We start from the raw sequence: 16,427 nt of genomic DNA, 5'->3' as shown, positions 1-16,427 counted from the left end.
GACTTGGAGAGTTCTCCCCCAACCCCAATGTGAGGACACAAACCTGGGAGTTTTCACCAGACACCAAATCCACCAGCACCCTGATCTTGGACTTCCCAACTTCCAGAACTTTGAAGAACACACTTCTGTTGTTTAAGCCATTCAGCCTGTGGTATTTTGTTGGAGCAGTCTGGGCTGACTGAGAAACCGTTTAAATAAGGAAGAAAGTCCAACCATATTTTTCAAAAATTGAATTGTTATCAACCTTTTGGTTGACATGTATTAGGTCAACAACTCAAAACTTTTAGTTATTTGTATGTATCTTTTAGTATGATATTAAAATTATGAGTATAAATTATGACATCAATGTAACATCAGAGACAATCCACTCAAGTAACCTTTTTCTAGAAGCAACAGGAACTAAGCCTTACCCCTGCCTACTAAGTACCAAGCATGTTTCTGCAAGTGTTTATACCACAAATGCACAGAATCCTCTCAAAAACCCTGAGGAGGCACCATTGCCTTCCCCTTTTTATGGATGAGGAAATAAAGAAAGAGACCATAGAGGCTTACACCGGAAGTAGTAGACGCTGGGATCTGAGCCCAGGCGGCCTGGTTCTGCCCTGTGCTTGCAACCTGTACCCTTGGCTTCTCATGCTCAGGTCACAGGTTTCCCCAGTGACTCAGTGGTAAAGAATCTGTCTGCAGTGCAGAAGCCACAGGAGACATGGGTTCGATCCCTGGGCCTGGAAGATCCCCTGGACAGAGAAGTCCGGTGGGCTACAGTCCACAGCGTCGCAAAAGAGCTGGACACGACTTAGCGACTAAACCATAATTCGGGTCACAGTGAGTCACCATAACCATGCAAACAACATGAAATCTACTTGAGCTTCTCCTCTCTCCCTCACTGCACTGTGAGAGATGCAAGTACGGGCAAGGTCATGTCACTCCTGCACTTGTAGACTCAGGCCCTGGCACTTAAAAATGGTAGAGAGAAAAAGGCAAATTTTCACAAGTTCCCACGGTTCTCATTTTTAACCTATGAATAAATAAGAAAGTCTTTTAAAAATCAAATCGTTTCCAATCACACAAAAAAAGTATAGAATGCATGTGTTCCCCTGGCTCAAAACAACTGCACCTGCTCAGAATGGGGGAACACCCGTGAAAGTCACCAAGGCTCCTCCCGAGTGTTGGTTTCCTGGCTTAAAACAAAGGTCCATTTCTTGCTTGAGGAACAGGCTCACTTGGATCGGCTGGGGGCTCTGCTCTGCTGTTCTCTTCCAGAACCCAGGCTGATGAAGCATCGGCCTTCACGTGCTTTCATCACTACAGAGGGAAAGGCAGGCTGGAAGGCCTCTACAGGGTGGATGATTTAAGCGATTAACATATCTATGGCCTGGGATTATGTGGTCCATCAGGAGCAATGTGCCACCGAAGGATTACCAGTGAACTGGAAATGGGGTTATTTCCCACTGCAGATGTCACAGATACAAGCTACAAGAGACCCAGTCATCTCAACAGCAGTCACCTCAATGGCTGGTTCACACACTGCTCAACAGGAGCCAGTCAGGGGACCAGCAGGGTGCCTCAACAACCCCGCATCGGCCCTCAGTAACCCCCCAAACCAGAGCAGCGCCACTTCTGAATGCTTCACCAATGCAGCTTCCAGGTGAGACTTCCTTTCACAAAAGGCTCCTCCAGCTAAAGAAAACATGGACCTCATCCAAGCCCCTCCCTGCAGTTTTTATGTCACAAAACCATCTTTCAGATTTCCCAACTTGCTTGAAAACAAAACACTGCTATAAATGCACAGATAAGACCCCCTTCTAAAAATGAAACTTATGCCAAAGGTTAAAGCACACGGCAAGAATGGACTTCTGCAGAATAAAGATGGCAGCCTAACTCCAGGCTGCTTAACTAGGAATTTACAACATGATTGGAGTAAATTGGATCTGAGTCCTCTGGAGGCTCCAGGCTGGAGGTCTCAGCTTAAAAAAGCAGGAAGAACTTCAGAACTCTGCACTCAGAATTCTACCCCAGGGCCTCTGTTAAGTAGCAGCAGCCACAGAGCCATTATCAGAAATGCTCAAACCCCGGTGTGGAGGCTGGAAGAGATGCACTCCCAGCAGTTGGGATCTCCACCTTCAACAAGAAGCAGGCTGCTTCACCCTGAGGACTTCCAGCAATGGCAACAGGCTAGACCAACTGCTGAAAACAACCATCCTCATGAGAACACACTTCGATTCAGCAAAGACAGTGTCCTCTTTAGAAAATGAAGTGAAAACACTTCCATTTGACAAAGCAGGGGAGAAAGCCTGTCCCCTAAAACCACCCCCCAAAATGACAAAACATGTCGCAAATGTGCAGGAAAATCCTGTTACAGAGACACACAGGTACGGAGCTCATTATGAATACACCTGGTTTTAAATAAAAACATACCTTCCCATGCATAGGTGGGAGAACACTCATTCCTGGACATTCCTCGAGGGAGAAGGGTTAGGGGGTGTGGGGGTGCTCCTGAATCTGTGAAAACTCCTGGGTTAGTTGCCCCTGCTTTACCCTCACTCAACTTTACTCTAAGAACTGGGTCTGGGAGCAAAACCAACTAATGCCCAAACAGCCAAGATAATTCAAGGAAGATGATGCTTCAAAAAGTAATCTGTAAGTAAATAATAACACAAAGAAGACATATTTGCACTGTACAGATGCAGATTTATTGTTCTTCCCTTTATCCACAGTAGGAAAAAGGCTGGAAATTGTTAGGAAACCGGCTTATATACAAAGCACCTCTGAAATTGAGATTTTCTTTGGAAAACAACTTACAAAAAATAATAAACACTTAAAAAATTCAAGACCTTTATGTATTTTACACTTCTGAATGTTAAAACTCCATGTGTTTCCTGAAATATAGAACAATTAAAAAAAAAACTCATAAAGTGACACTGATTTTAATTCCACTGGATCCCTGATCATTAATAATATCAATACGTTCTTCCCTATAAAATGAATTTGTTCTTCACAGGCAAAGCTATAAAGTATGTTCCTCTGATTAATTCATTAAGATTGAATTTACTCTCCAGCTACTGTCGACAGGGGACTAATGGTAATTTATAGTTTCTTCAAATAAGTTAACAAAACATATCCAAAATGTTAATCACCACACGCATGATTCTGGGAGAGTGACAATATCTATACATATTAAGACATATTTAAAAAAAAAAAGATTTCACCCATTAACAAGAGCCAATATGGCCCATGATTCCCTGGGGCAAGTCCTCTTCAAGAAGAGATGACAATGTTCCTTGGTCCTGACTAAGGCTATTTCTAAGCGGCATTCCCGCACTGCCCGCCCCCCACAACCCTCCCAGAAGTAAACAATCCAGGGTCAAGGTCAAGAAATGCAGTGTTTGGTGATTTCAGAAGGTTGACGAAATCTGCAGGGACTCTGAAGATGGATCCAGGTGAACTTCCCCAGTTAAGATGAGGCCACCACCTGTGAGCGTTTGCACCAGCCCGGATGGGGAGTGGATTATAATCCTTTCTAATGACCCTAGGGCCAGGTAACATGATTGATTTAATGGTCTAACAGACCACCAGCCAGACTGGTTAGTAATGTGAGACGCAGAAATCACACCTCACATAAAAAGACATAGTGGACCCGGCAGCGCATGGGTGTCTGACTGTGTGGGAGCTAAAACAACAGGAGCCTCTCTTCATCATTAATGACACGAGGAAAAAAAGCTAGGTGAAACTGGTGCAATTTAAGTACTCCACCACTTAATTGCTAAAAAAAAAATGTTCCAAACGCTTGATAGGAATTTCATAGTTCACAGACTCCAGTAGGAAAATTACCACATTTCTCGCCTGACTGCTGTTGAGTCATTTTAGGCACCCTTTATAAGTGGATGTGTTTGGGTGGGGAAGCCGGGTGGGATGGTGAGAGTGGGAGGTACAAAAAAAAATTCTTGATATTATAGAGGTTTTTTCTTCTTCCTCAAGGTTTCCAAATATTTCACATTCCCTTTGCCCCTGAATAATGTGAGCTGCAAGTGGTCTGTGAAAGGAGCTGCTTCCACAGGTTGTGTGGCTCTGGGTCCCGAAGTCTGTGCCTTATTACCACGGAGACAGTCTTTGAAGGCGGAAGTTCCTGAGGCTTCCTTTTCCAGCTCATCTTTCAAACCTCACGTTTCCTGTAAGAAGCCTAACAAGGGAGAGAAACGAATTCAGGGATTCATTGTTGTGGGGAAAGAGCACATGCGTTTAAAGAAAGGCCGTTTCAAACGGCCGTTTCACTTGTCCATTTCAAAAAGGAACTGTTGGAGTGGCTGGGTTTTCCTGAGATGAAGACAAACCAGCGCAATTTTTTAAGGCTGCAGTTATAGACACTAAAATGCCCTGATAAAGACACAAAAGTCAGCCAATCACCCAGATATTTTGGCTACAGGAGGGCAGAAAACACTGACAATTTCTGGCTTTTTGTTCGTTTGTAACTCACTGAAGATTTTTCTCCTATTCAATGACAAATTGGACTAATGAGCTTTTATGATCCATTTCACTGCCAAAAAAATGTCACAAATCCTTATTCAGCTTTATGTGGCAACAAGTCAAGCGTCTAGCGAAGTCAAGAGCAGATAAAAACAAAACGACAAATAACCACCCTTTCTACAGGATCTGTGAGACGGTCAGACTTCCAAGCCTTCCCTTGATGAAGAGGCTATGATTGTTTCCTCAACACAGCAGAGGCCAGTACTGTCAATAGGCAGAAGTGCCTGTATGCAAATAAGGAGATTTCCACATGTGGGCCTCAGTGATTTACATAATTTCAACATATTCAAGGAAAAGAAATTTGATGTTGAAACTGGCTATTCAATTGGCTTGCAGCTCTTGCATCCAAACTGGTGGGGGCGTTCAGAAAGCTCGTCCTCCACACCTGACTGCATCCTGAGAGGTCACCCCAGACTTTAACTTTTCATATAAGCTTTTGGGGTGGCTGACACACTTTTACATTCTTTAAGGTACAAAAAGTCCGCATAGACTTCCAAATAAAAACCTCTCTCTAACTTGCTTCTGAGAAGTAACACAGCATTTGTTAATCATGGTAACAATATATATTAATAAAAATCCAAGTTGTGAATTGGTTTGACCTTGGGTCTAACAATATGCTAAGTCAAGCCACAAAAAAAAAGAAGTGCTTCAACACAAAGGAAGGAACCCTGTGGTTTTCTGGACTGAGACCAGAAACAACTCCCTTTAGCTATCTGTTCCCATCTTTGCTGCTGGAGGCTCACTAGTGCCACCAAGTGGATCACTGCGTCAACACCACAGAAAGTCTGGAAGGCTCAAGGCTCCCAGTTAGGTCTCCAGTTAAAAGACATTATCATATATATTATCTATGGTGAAACAGATCACCAGCCCAGGTGGGATGCATGAGACAAGTGCTCGGGCCTGGTGCACTGGGAAGACCCAGAGGAATCAGGTGGAGAGGGAGGTGGGGGGGAGATCGGGATGGGGAATATGTGTAACTCTATGGCTGATTCATATCAATGTATGACAAAACCCACTGAAATGTTGTGAAGTAATTAGCCTCCAACTAATAAAAAAAAAAAAATGGGGAAAAAAAAAAAAAGACATTATCAACAGACATGAGTTTGAGCAGACTCCAGGTGACAGTGAAAGACAGAGAAGTCTGGCGTGCAGCCGCTCATGGGGTTTGCAAAAGTCAGACATGACTGAGCAACTGAACAACAAGAAAGGACATTATCTACTCCTGCCTGAGTCTCACTGCCTGAACCTAGAGCTTTTATATGTATTATCTCTTTTCATTCTCACGAGAGACCTAGGACATTTGGAGTTTTGCATCCATTTGACAGATGAGAATATAGAGGCTTTAGGTGAGGTAAGGAATTTGCTTAGTCATAGATATATTGCACAACACAGGGAATATAGCCAATATTTCATAACTGTAAACAGAACATAACCTATAAAAATTGTGAAAACACTACATTGTACACCTGTACCTTACTGTATATCAAGTATACTTCAATTAAAAAAAAACAAACAAACCTGCTTGGTCACAAACCTAGCCAGCACTTGAGAGGGTATTCAAATACTTCCTCTGATGCCACACATGAATCACCTTTACTTAGATTATGACCCACGGGCTTATTGCGGAGCATTTGCACAATCTTCTGAACCCGAGCTTAGACGTGACTAACACATTCTAGAGTACAGATTTGCTATTTGCAAAGACACAGCTTGACCCCAAGTAAATGACTAAGATAATTTTTTGCTTACCTCTCAGCACATCTTGGACTTCAACTGAATCGACATTTTTTAAGCAGTTACATAAATTCTGAGCTGTGGCATTACTCTGCTCCTTCTCTTGCCACTTCTTCAGCATCTTAAACTTACTGATTGTAACATTGTCTTCCTTCTCCCGGATAGCATCGATTTCGCTAATATTCAGCTTCAGGTTGGCAATGGCAATCTTTAACCACTCCTTCCCCAGCTTCTCAGCAAGGTTAAACAACTGAGTGTCTGTTAACAGGGTTTTAGTCTTCACCCCATCTAAAAGCACACGAAGAATTCAGTAGTTCCTCTCAACACTTCATTTACAGTCATTGACAATGAAAATGTATTCTCTTTATATAAAAAAGGATACCATGATTTGAAACTTTAACTGCTTTTAAAATAAATTTAAGCACCAAAAAAATCCCTTCTTTCCAAACTATTAGAAGAACCGAAGGGAATGGTTACACATAAGGTTGAACTGGGGTATAATGCTCACAAGGATAATTCAGTGAATCAGGGAATGAAATTGTTTTGCAAAACTGCACAAATTAGGCTGAAGGGAAAAAAAAAATCAGGCGCCAAAAATACTTTATGTGGCTCAAAAAGAAAAATATACAACTTTTCCCCTTGCCCATCTCTGCATCTTCACATACAAAGCGCTAACTTCAGTGGTCACCTAAGAGGGTAGCAACAGATATGAACTGCAGTCTCCATTCTGCCATCTCCTGGCATTAGGGGGAAAAGCATACTCCACAGAAAAGTCAGGGCACAGCCTCTGTAATATTAGTATCTGTTGTTCACTAAGAAACCATGTCATCATTCTGGAAGGGATTATGTTAGCCAATGCAAACCAGTGCCCCAGTACAAAATACCAGCCCCAGCTGGGTTTTCTATGTTCACACTTTTCAGATTGTTGTGCTATAACACAGCAAAGCTCACCAGGGGTAGAGTCTCGCTAAGGATCCTCCAGGCCGTACAAACCCTGGAGCTGCCATAAGAGGGTGAGAGGAAGAATCCTTCCTGCCCCTCCTCCAGAACCATAACACTTCGCTCATCTAGAGCCAATAGTCTAATGAAGGGAACCTAACATTTATATTGAACCCTAACCCACTTTACTCAAGAATGGTTTCTAAAGGATGGCCACTGCCCCCTAGTGGTCTTCTAACACATGTGACTTGTGTTCCTCTCACTGCTACAAGAGAAACCACACAGGGAATCCATCCATCAAAGATGCAAGTTTTCGGGATCATCCCCAAACCTACCATGTCAGATGCTGTATCTAAAGTTTAACAAGATCTCAAAGTGACTCAGAGTTAAGAGATGACTATATTTTGAAAACCAATATGGTGATATGTTGAGCCTCAAACCATCAGGATAGTCACTCAGTATCAAAAAATGTGAAAATACCTAAACAAAAGTAAATCATTATTAATTTATTTGCTACCACATTGTCAACTCTAAAAAGGCTGGTAATTCTTAATTTTCTAGGTAATATTTGATCATTTTATTCTATGTCTAGCTACTTGTTGTTGGAGCTAATTTTAAATAGCCAAATAACTGCAAAAAAGGAAAAAATTTTCCTATGTGTCCCATTCAGTTATAAGTGAATAATTTTTGAGGATCTAATACATAGCATGATGACTACAGTTAATAATAAATACTATGCTATACTCTTTGAGATTTGCTAAGAGAAGGTCTTATGAGTTCTACCACCAAAAAAAAAAAAAGGTGGCTGTGTGAGGTGATAGATGTGCTAATTAATTCGATCGGTAAATATTTCACAATGTATGCATACATCAAAGCATCCCATTGTGCACTTATATACAATTTTTGTCAACTATATTTCAATAAAACTGAAAGAAATATGTATTCCAATTTGGTTAGGTTTTAAAAATAATTCCAGAGCCTCATTTATTTTGATGTTCATTTAATAGAAATAATAAACAATTCTCTAGCAATATACAGTAAAATCAGACATACATCATCCTCTTCAACTCCAACCGAATAACATCTTATTTTAGTCTATAGAGTTTATCTGCTTTTAGATTCACACCTTCTTACAATAATAAAAGGTATTCTGATGAAAGGGTTCATCTACATGAGGCCCCCAAAGCCTTAAGATCTTGTCTTGTGTAATTTGAGCCTGGGTTTTTAAACTTCGATTTATGAATTCTGGTTGGACTTGAATTCTGAGGTACATACTCCATCTTCTGGTTCCTGGGAGTACTGTTGTTAAGTGCTTAAATCTCTACTGTATTTTCACAGCTATCAAGCCTTGGTCTCTGCCATTTAAATGGAAGAAATTAACTTGACCTTTATCTCTAATAATTGAGCTGGTGGCTCCCTCCCCCCAAGTATAGTCAGTAACTGTGAAGCCAGTGAATGCACACATGGACATTCACTATTCACTTCTTCAGTGAACGCTCATTACCTTCTACATTAGAGGCTGCAGGCTCAGTGCTATAGGAAATGCCCAGATGGACAGGCCATGGCCACTGGCCCTACAGGCTGCAAGACCTTCCCCTGCCCCCCAATTCTACTTTCACCAAGTGCAGGAGGACTGGGCAGCCAAGGTGGAAAAGGAGGCTGGGGCAGACCACCTAGGACCTTTATCCAGGACTGAGAAGCTTGGACACAGGGGGAAGGTAGCTGGGAGAGCAGGCACACCTAGGACATGACTCCAGGGAGTCTGACCCAAGAAGAACATGTGTCAGATGAATGTCCTGGGGGAGACCAGAGGAAGTGACTGACAGCCACAGAGGACATTTTTACAAACCTGAACTGTCAATCTGCTTCATTCTTTTATCATAGACCATCTCATCGGGTAAGCTGCTACTCCTTTTTCGTCGCCTGTTATCTTTAAAAAAACAACAACAAATTGGCTTTCCCTTAGGGTTTTATTATCCACCCATCTTCAAGCTGGACTTTTCAAAAACCATTTTAAAATCATCATTCTGACAGCAAATTAAAAAAGGATTCAAAGCTCATTCAGATGATTAAGAGTTATGGAACACTTAACAGATCCTGAACGTTACTGGATTTGCAAAGCAGAATTAAAATTCTAGTGGATGGAAGGAAGAGACGAGTTTAATGTCCACTTACAAGCACTTACCACTTGTGCTGCTTTTTGAAATGTTCTGGTTCCGATTTTGCTGAACCCAGTCACCTGTTAAGGTACAATAAGCAGCAGTTGGAAAAGTGGTATGAAATTGGAATTAAAGCATCGATGTGTGAAAGCACGTGAAGCTCTAGGGTTTTGGTAATCTCTCTCAAATTCAAATGTGGGTTTTAACTTGGTATGTATGCAAATACCCTGAGCTTGAACTCCTTCCAGCATGTCTGGTGGGACCAGCGTTTCCCATATTTCAGTCATCTGCACACTGCTGGCATGGTATCTGCCACACCCAGAGGCCAGGTGAAATATCATTCCTTCCGTATTTCTCTAAATCTAAAACTACTGTAAATAGAACATCACGTACCATGTGGAGAAGGAAGTCATAAACATTTTTAAAAAATAAATAACATCTTTAAATTTTAAGTATATTTATATGTACCCCACTCCAGTATTCTTGACTGGAGAAATCCATGGACAGAGGAGTCTGGTGGGCTACGGTCCATGGGGTCACAAAAAGTCAGACATAGCTAAGTGACTCACACACACACAAATACACACATGTAAAAGAATCTCATATATGTATTATCATTATGTATACTTGGTGGGTTCTTTGCAGAAACTTCATTATGATTTGACATCACCTGCCCCATGAGTTCAGCCCTGCTCAAACAGATGCCTTTATGTTGGGCAGGCCTTCCACAGGTCCCTTGAGTGAAGACATCTTATGAGTGATGGGCAATTTCTGTTCATCGTTAGGATAGGCCTCCCCAAAATAATAGAAAGCAGAACCATCTTATGAGGCAGAATATTATTAAGTAAAGTTTTAAAAAGAAGTCTTAAAAAGTGGTCTTTAAAACTGCCAAGGGACTTAGTCTGGAAGAACATCTGCTATTCAGGTTGCTACATATTAAATACCTTTATTACTGTGGCATTTGCTATGATTAAAAAGTAACATCTTTCAGGTTCATTTATTTGAGCAAATTAAATAATACAATCTCCAATACAGAATCCCAAAACTAGGACTCCTCTGGGGTAAGTAACGGTAGTTTGGATAAAAAGGGCCTGTTTCAAACTGGCTAATTTAAGGGTATAATATTGAGAACAGGAGTCACACCTATACAAAAGCTTCTGGCTTAAACTAGGACAGAATCCCAAATGGATTAGATTGGGTTTTGTTTCTGGAGTATAAAGTCTCAATAGCAAATATGGGCTCTGTGCATCTGCTGAATGTGGGGATTTGACGGTGCGGGCCTGAGAACCAGAGCCAGCATTTTTGTCCCAAGAACTGGGGCCTCTGCTTCTCTTAATCGAATTTTTTGATGTTATGGTGATGGAACAGATGAGTACTCTATTTGCTTTCCACCCGAGCCACTCCCCCCACCCCTCCCCAATCCCCCACCTGCCAAACAGAGTTTTAAGTCAAGATACAAGATACTCACACTCTCTCAGTTTTGCCTTCCATACAATTTCCTCGGAATCCATTTCAACCAAGAGTAATTTAAACTCCACTGGTTGCTCCAGATACACTTCAATATAACTTTTCAATTTTAAAAGTGAACCATCCACAAATTCAATTTCCTTCAAAAAAAAAAAAAGGTGGTTTTCATAAATTTTAAAGTTGCATTAATTAACAACATAAAATGTCAGATAAGGAATAAAGGCAATGAGAAGGGTCAGTGCTTCAGTGGACGCCCGTTGAAGTTCTGACCTTGTAAACCCACTCCTTAACCACACCTCCTCTCACTCTCCCGCTTTCAGCCCCTCCTTACTCCTACTCAGAACTGTTTTCCACCTCACTGAAGCGTCTAGTCCCATGGGCCTCGTTTTCCAAAGTGTAACTTTTCAGCCCTCTCCTGACTTCCAATATTTCATGTTTCCCAAAAGGAACCTGTGCTCAACCATCAGCCACCCTCTCCCAGGTGCTTTAAGCTCCTTACCACCTTTCTCTTAGATCATTCTCTGACCTGTCCCACTGATCTCACATTTACAGAACTATGTGCAGTGCTGTGTCCACATTCCCTCACTGAACACCACCTTCCCCCAACAAATCCTTTTATCACTATTTTATGAGTAAACAATCCCAGAGAAGTGAATGAATTTGCCCAAGTCCACATCTAAGTGGTGGAACTGGAATTGGAATACACTCCTGTGACTCCAAAGTCTGAGCTCTTAACCACTATTCAGACTGTCTCCTGGCTTCCCATGCCTCTGCTTGTCTCCAGACTGGCTAGCAAGATATACCTCTTTAAAAAAAACATCAGTGAACTGCACCAGGTGTCACCATCACAAACTAATGCTCTTAATCTGTTCCTCTTCCTTTCTGTTCCAAGTCACTAGTATTATCCTCCTAACCTTCCAAGGGTCAGTCACTGAGCTCTACAAAGCTGAGACAGCGCCTCCCCTAACCCCACTCTCCTAAATCCCTCCAGGTTCATTTCCCCAGAGCTCTCCTGGGGCTCAGCCCGGCTGCACAGCTCCGTGCCCTCCTTAGACACCTGCGGCCACCTCTCCCAGGACAGCCTGGGAAAGCATGTCTCTCCCAGGCAATCCCTCACCCTTCAAACCCAGAGCCAACATCACCCACGAGAAAGCCTTCCTGGAAACCCACTGCACTTGTACTCGTCTCTAAAGGAACACCACGTCATAGTAAAATTATTTCTCTGCATGAATGGAGCATTTCCCTCACTACACTGGCGTCTTTGAGGGAAAAGACTGTGACTTACCTATTTTTTAATTCTTAGCTTTTATTAGGAGGGCTGGTAATAGGCACATCTGATGTCAGTTAAGCAAGTCATTAATGGTATAAAACTAATAAGAGCACCTTATATTTACACGGAGTTTTACAACTCTCAGGAGTGCCCCAAACCATTACTTTATATGATCCTTACAGCAATCTTGGGAGATTATCCCCATTTTATAGATGAGAAATTTGGTTAAGAGAGAGCATACAGTTAGTGACAGACTATAAACTCACCATGTGACCGACTATGCACTAGAATGCAGACTATTTAAAGCCCTCTAGCTATCAACATCTTTTGTAAGAAACAACTCCTGAGACCCCCTCGGTCTCTTTCTGGGAACATCCACCCATTCAATATGTATTCTTCCCTCTCCTAGCGGTTCTTAACCTTGGCAGCATATTATAGTCATCTTGGGAGCTTTAACAAGTCCAATGCCTGGGCCATTCCCAGACCAATTAAGTCAGCGTCTCTGGAGGTGGGACCCAGGTCACCGAATTTTTTTTTAAAGCTTCCCAGGGAAATCCATTATGCTGCACGGGCCACTGAAAAGCACACCCTTCGCATTTAGTTCCACTGCCCAGACAAGGCTGCAGTGTGATTCTCGTGATTCTCTTGATGTGCCATCTGCGGGGGCCTGATCGGTATGGAAGGGACGAAGATCAACCTCTCAGTTCCCAGTGGGGAGACGGTAGATTCAGGGCCAAGGCAGTCGGGGCCAGGGGAAGCTCTGCTCGCCTGTGGGGCCTGGGCAGAGCGCCCACCTGCTTTGCACATTGGCTTCCTCAGCCGTGTTATTGTATGGCTCAAATGGTTCAAAGCATGTGCAGAGATACTTTAAAACCAAACAGGAAGGAAGACTGTCCTGATCAACCTGACTGCTTCCATAGGGTGCAAGGCCCTGATAACACCAATGCAATAAAACAATGCAACATGGACCACTGCAATTAGCTCTCTTGCCTCCCACTTTTAATATGGAATCAAAACATGTTTTCAACTTTTCATAAACTGTAAAACAGACAAAGGAGGTAGACAAAAGGAATTTCCACACAGATGTGCAGACTAGATAAGCTATGGCATACACCCAGGGCACACAATGAAAATAAACTTTAAAAATAACTAAGTCATTTCCGAGAAGCCAAAATCACAAGTGTCGTGTGGTGTGTACAGTGAATGCTTCAAATCTAACAATTTATTCCCATAACTATTTTTCAAATGCCTTCCAGTAGGAAAAGCCCAATATCCTTTGTTAGCAACTCTTTTCCATTAACCTTTAATGCTTTGCATGACTTAAGTTTTGTATTCCTTTGAAGCTAAAATTATTTGAATAACTTAATTTAAAATGCAAGAAAACTGAAAACCTTTTCAAAGGGAAAGAGAAATGGAGAGTCTATATTTTTGATGACTGCAGATGAACCCTGAAATTCAACAGCACCTTTGGAATAAAATGCAATTTAACAAAACAAATGCTTTCTTAGACACTGGGAAATAAAAAAGGAGAACAAGATGCATTATTTTTAAATATCTTCAAGATGCTGTATCTAAGAAATCTACACACTCCCCCCACTGCTCCTCCAAGCTGATTTTCTACAGTGTCTACCTCTGGGGTGATCTCAGCTTCTGGCTCACTGATCAGCCTGTACTTCTTCCCATTCTGCAGCAACTTCTGGCAAACCGGAGGCTTGTCGATTTTCATGAACTTCTTAGAGGAGTGCTTTACAGACTTGGAAATATCCTAAAGGTGGAAATAGGTTGGGTTTTGAAATCCATCAGCAACAATTGTGAAAGTCAAAGTCAAGAGCCGGGTAGTGTATGTGCCGGTCGCATTATTTTCATGTCCTCCTACAGAAGTGACGGCCAGGGAGGATGTCCCACAGTGATCACAAGAGGGAAAAGGCCCGGAAGTGGAGGCAGCTTTGTCCTATGCATCTCTCACACAGCCAAACATCCCCCCACAAAGGCACTACAGCCAAAAGCGTCACTTGGATCCTCTGTGGCCCCACCAATTTGCTTCTGAAGGGTCTGAGCATGTTACACGAGCACTTGCATGACACATGCGGATTAACTCCACGCCCAGCATGTGACGAGAGCACCTCTTTTACTGGCAGTGGTTCCAGCTGGCTCCCAGTGTATCTCTGCCCCACACTGGGTATGTTCCCATCCTGCTAACACAACTCTCTTTCTGACGTGGCCCTAGAGGGGACACCGATTTTACATGTATTGTTCCCAGGCCCCACAAGAGGTGAATGTAATCTCTGGCCCAAGCTCCCTTGGTAAAGTGGCTGTATGGCTGAATATAAAATTTAGGTTTTTGAGACAGAGTTCAAGGAAATCTTTTCCTACACAGGAAAAAAAAAAAAATTAACTGGAGAAGGTGCAAAAATAAACCACCAGCCAGGAAGGATATCCTGCCTTCCCCATGCCACGCTCTCCATTGTCCTGACGGCAGCCTTCTCCACATCTGCTGATATAATCAGCTCCTGACCCCAGCTTCCCAGGAAGTCTGCATCATGCTCTTTCAGTTAACTGAATTTACTTTTAAAATATAATAAAATAAAATATACTTTTAAAATATAATTTAAAATTAAATAATAGTGCTTTTTTTTCCAAATCTATGCTAATTCTACTTTATAGGTATGTGTGTTCAATCACTCAGTCATATCCAACTCTTTGTGACCCCATGGGCTATAGTCCACCAGGCTCCTCTGTCCATGGGATTTTCTAAGCAAGAATACTGGAGTGGGTTGCCATTTCCTCCTCCAGGAATTATACTTTAGGTGCAGTTATTTTTATACCACTTTGAAGACTACTTTCCCAACTGAAAGTATTATCTTTAGTGAGATTACAGAAAGCATATTTTACTTTCTTAGGAAAAAACAAAAAAATCTGTTACTTAAAGTTTTTACACTTTAATATGTATTGCTAGTTATAATCTGTATAACATTTTTAAAGCATGCAAATACTACAACCTAAAACCACTGGAAGTGGGTAGCTTGATATAAATTCTATAATTCAAATTATAATTCACAAAGTAGTATACTTTATCATGGCTGTGTGGATCACAATAAACTGTGGAAAATTCTGAAGGAGATGGGAATACCAGACCACCTGACCTGCCTCTTGAGAAACCTATATGCAGGTCAGGAAGCAACAGGTAAAACTGGGCATGGAACAACAGACTGGTTCCAAATAGGAAAAGGAGTACATCAAGGCTGTATATTGTCACACTGTTTATTTAATTTATATGCAGAGTACATCATGAGAAATGCTGGACTGGAGGAAGCACAAGCTGGAATCAAGATTGCCAGGAAAAATATCAATAACCTCAGATATGCAGATGACACCACCCTTGAGGCAGAAAGTGAAGAAGAACTAAAGAGCCTCTTGATGAAAGTGAAGGAGGAGAGTGAAAAAGTTGGCTTAAAGCTTAACATTCAGAAAACTAAGATCATGGCATCCAGTCCCATCACTTCATGGCAAATAGGTGGGGAAACAGTGGAAAGAGTGGCCGACTTTATTTTGGGGGGCTCCAAAATCACTGCAGATGGTGATTGCAGCCATGAAATTAAAAGACGCTTACTACTTGGAAGGAAAGTTATAACCAACCTAGACAGCATATTAAAAAGCAGAGACATTACTTTGTCAACAAAGGTCTGTCTAGTCAAGGCTATGGTTTTTCCAGTGGTCATGTATGGATGTGAGAGTTGGACTTATAAAGAAGGCTGAGCGCCAAAGAATTGATGCTTTTGAACTGTGGTGTTGGAGAAGACTCTTGAGAGTCCCTTGGACTGCAAGGAGGTCCAACCAGTCCATCCTAAAGGAGATCAGTCCTGGGTGTTCATTGGAAGGACTTATGTTGAAGCTGAAATTCCAATACTTTGGCCACCTGATGCGAAGAGATTACTCATTTGAAAAGACCCTGATGCTGGGAAAGATACAGGGCAGGAGGAGAAGGGGATGACGGAGGATGAGATGGTTGGATGGCATCACCGACTCAAAGGACATGGGTTTGGGTGGACTCCAGGAGTTGGTGATGGACAGGGAGGCCTGGCGTACTGCGGTTCACGGGGTCCAAAGAGTCAGACATGACTGAGCAACTGAACTGAACCGAACGCTTATTTTTTTTCACATCTGTCAAACCCTGATCTTGAATCTGAAAGGATAATTTTGAGCCACTGCTTTATCTTTTGTCAGTGCTCCACCCACCTCTAAGTCACTATAACTGTATTTAGAGTGAGTGGGCCAGGTTATAAAAGGAGATTCAATCCTCTGTTCTCAATGATATAGTTCAGAAAATGGGCTAA

At 42.1% G+C, this 16,427-nt stretch overlaps 1 protein-coding gene across 2 annotated transcripts in view; it reads right to left on the bottom strand.

Annotated features, from left to right (window-relative positions):
* Positions 1-2,679: 2,679 nt before the first annotated feature.
* The window catches only part of LOC136173106 (NACHT, LRR and PYD domains-containing protein 1b allele 5-like), a 41,728-nt gene continuing 27,980 nt past the window's right edge, over positions 2,680-16,427 (bottom strand). The window contains exons 12-17 of one of the 2 annotated variants that reach the window (XM_065942401.1): positions 13,724-13,858; positions 10,825-10,963; positions 9,383-9,436; positions 9,047-9,127; positions 6,274-6,546; positions 2,680-4,180 (exon numbers count right to left, since the gene is read on the bottom strand). In XM_065942401.1, coding sequence (XP_065798473.1) covers positions 4,161-4,180; positions 6,274-6,546; positions 9,047-9,127; positions 9,383-9,436; positions 10,825-10,963; positions 13,724-13,858 — 702 coding nt within the window. In that variant the 3' untranslated portion in view covers positions 2,680-4,160. Of the gene's footprint in view, positions 4,181-6,273; positions 6,547-8,044; positions 8,553-9,046; positions 9,128-9,382; positions 9,437-10,824; positions 10,964-13,723; positions 13,859-16,427 lie in introns of those variants that run through there. The other variant, XM_065942402.1, reaches the window with a different exon arrangement.

This window comes from Muntiacus reevesi, chromosome 8 (assembly GCF_963930625.1).
Source record: "Muntiacus reevesi chromosome 8, mMunRee1.1, whole genome shotgun sequence".
In the NCBI taxonomy this organism is placed as follows: domain Eukaryota; kingdom Metazoa; phylum Chordata; class Mammalia; order Artiodactyla; family Cervidae; genus Muntiacus; species Muntiacus reevesi.
This window is presented reverse-complemented; position numbering and strand designations above follow the sequence as displayed.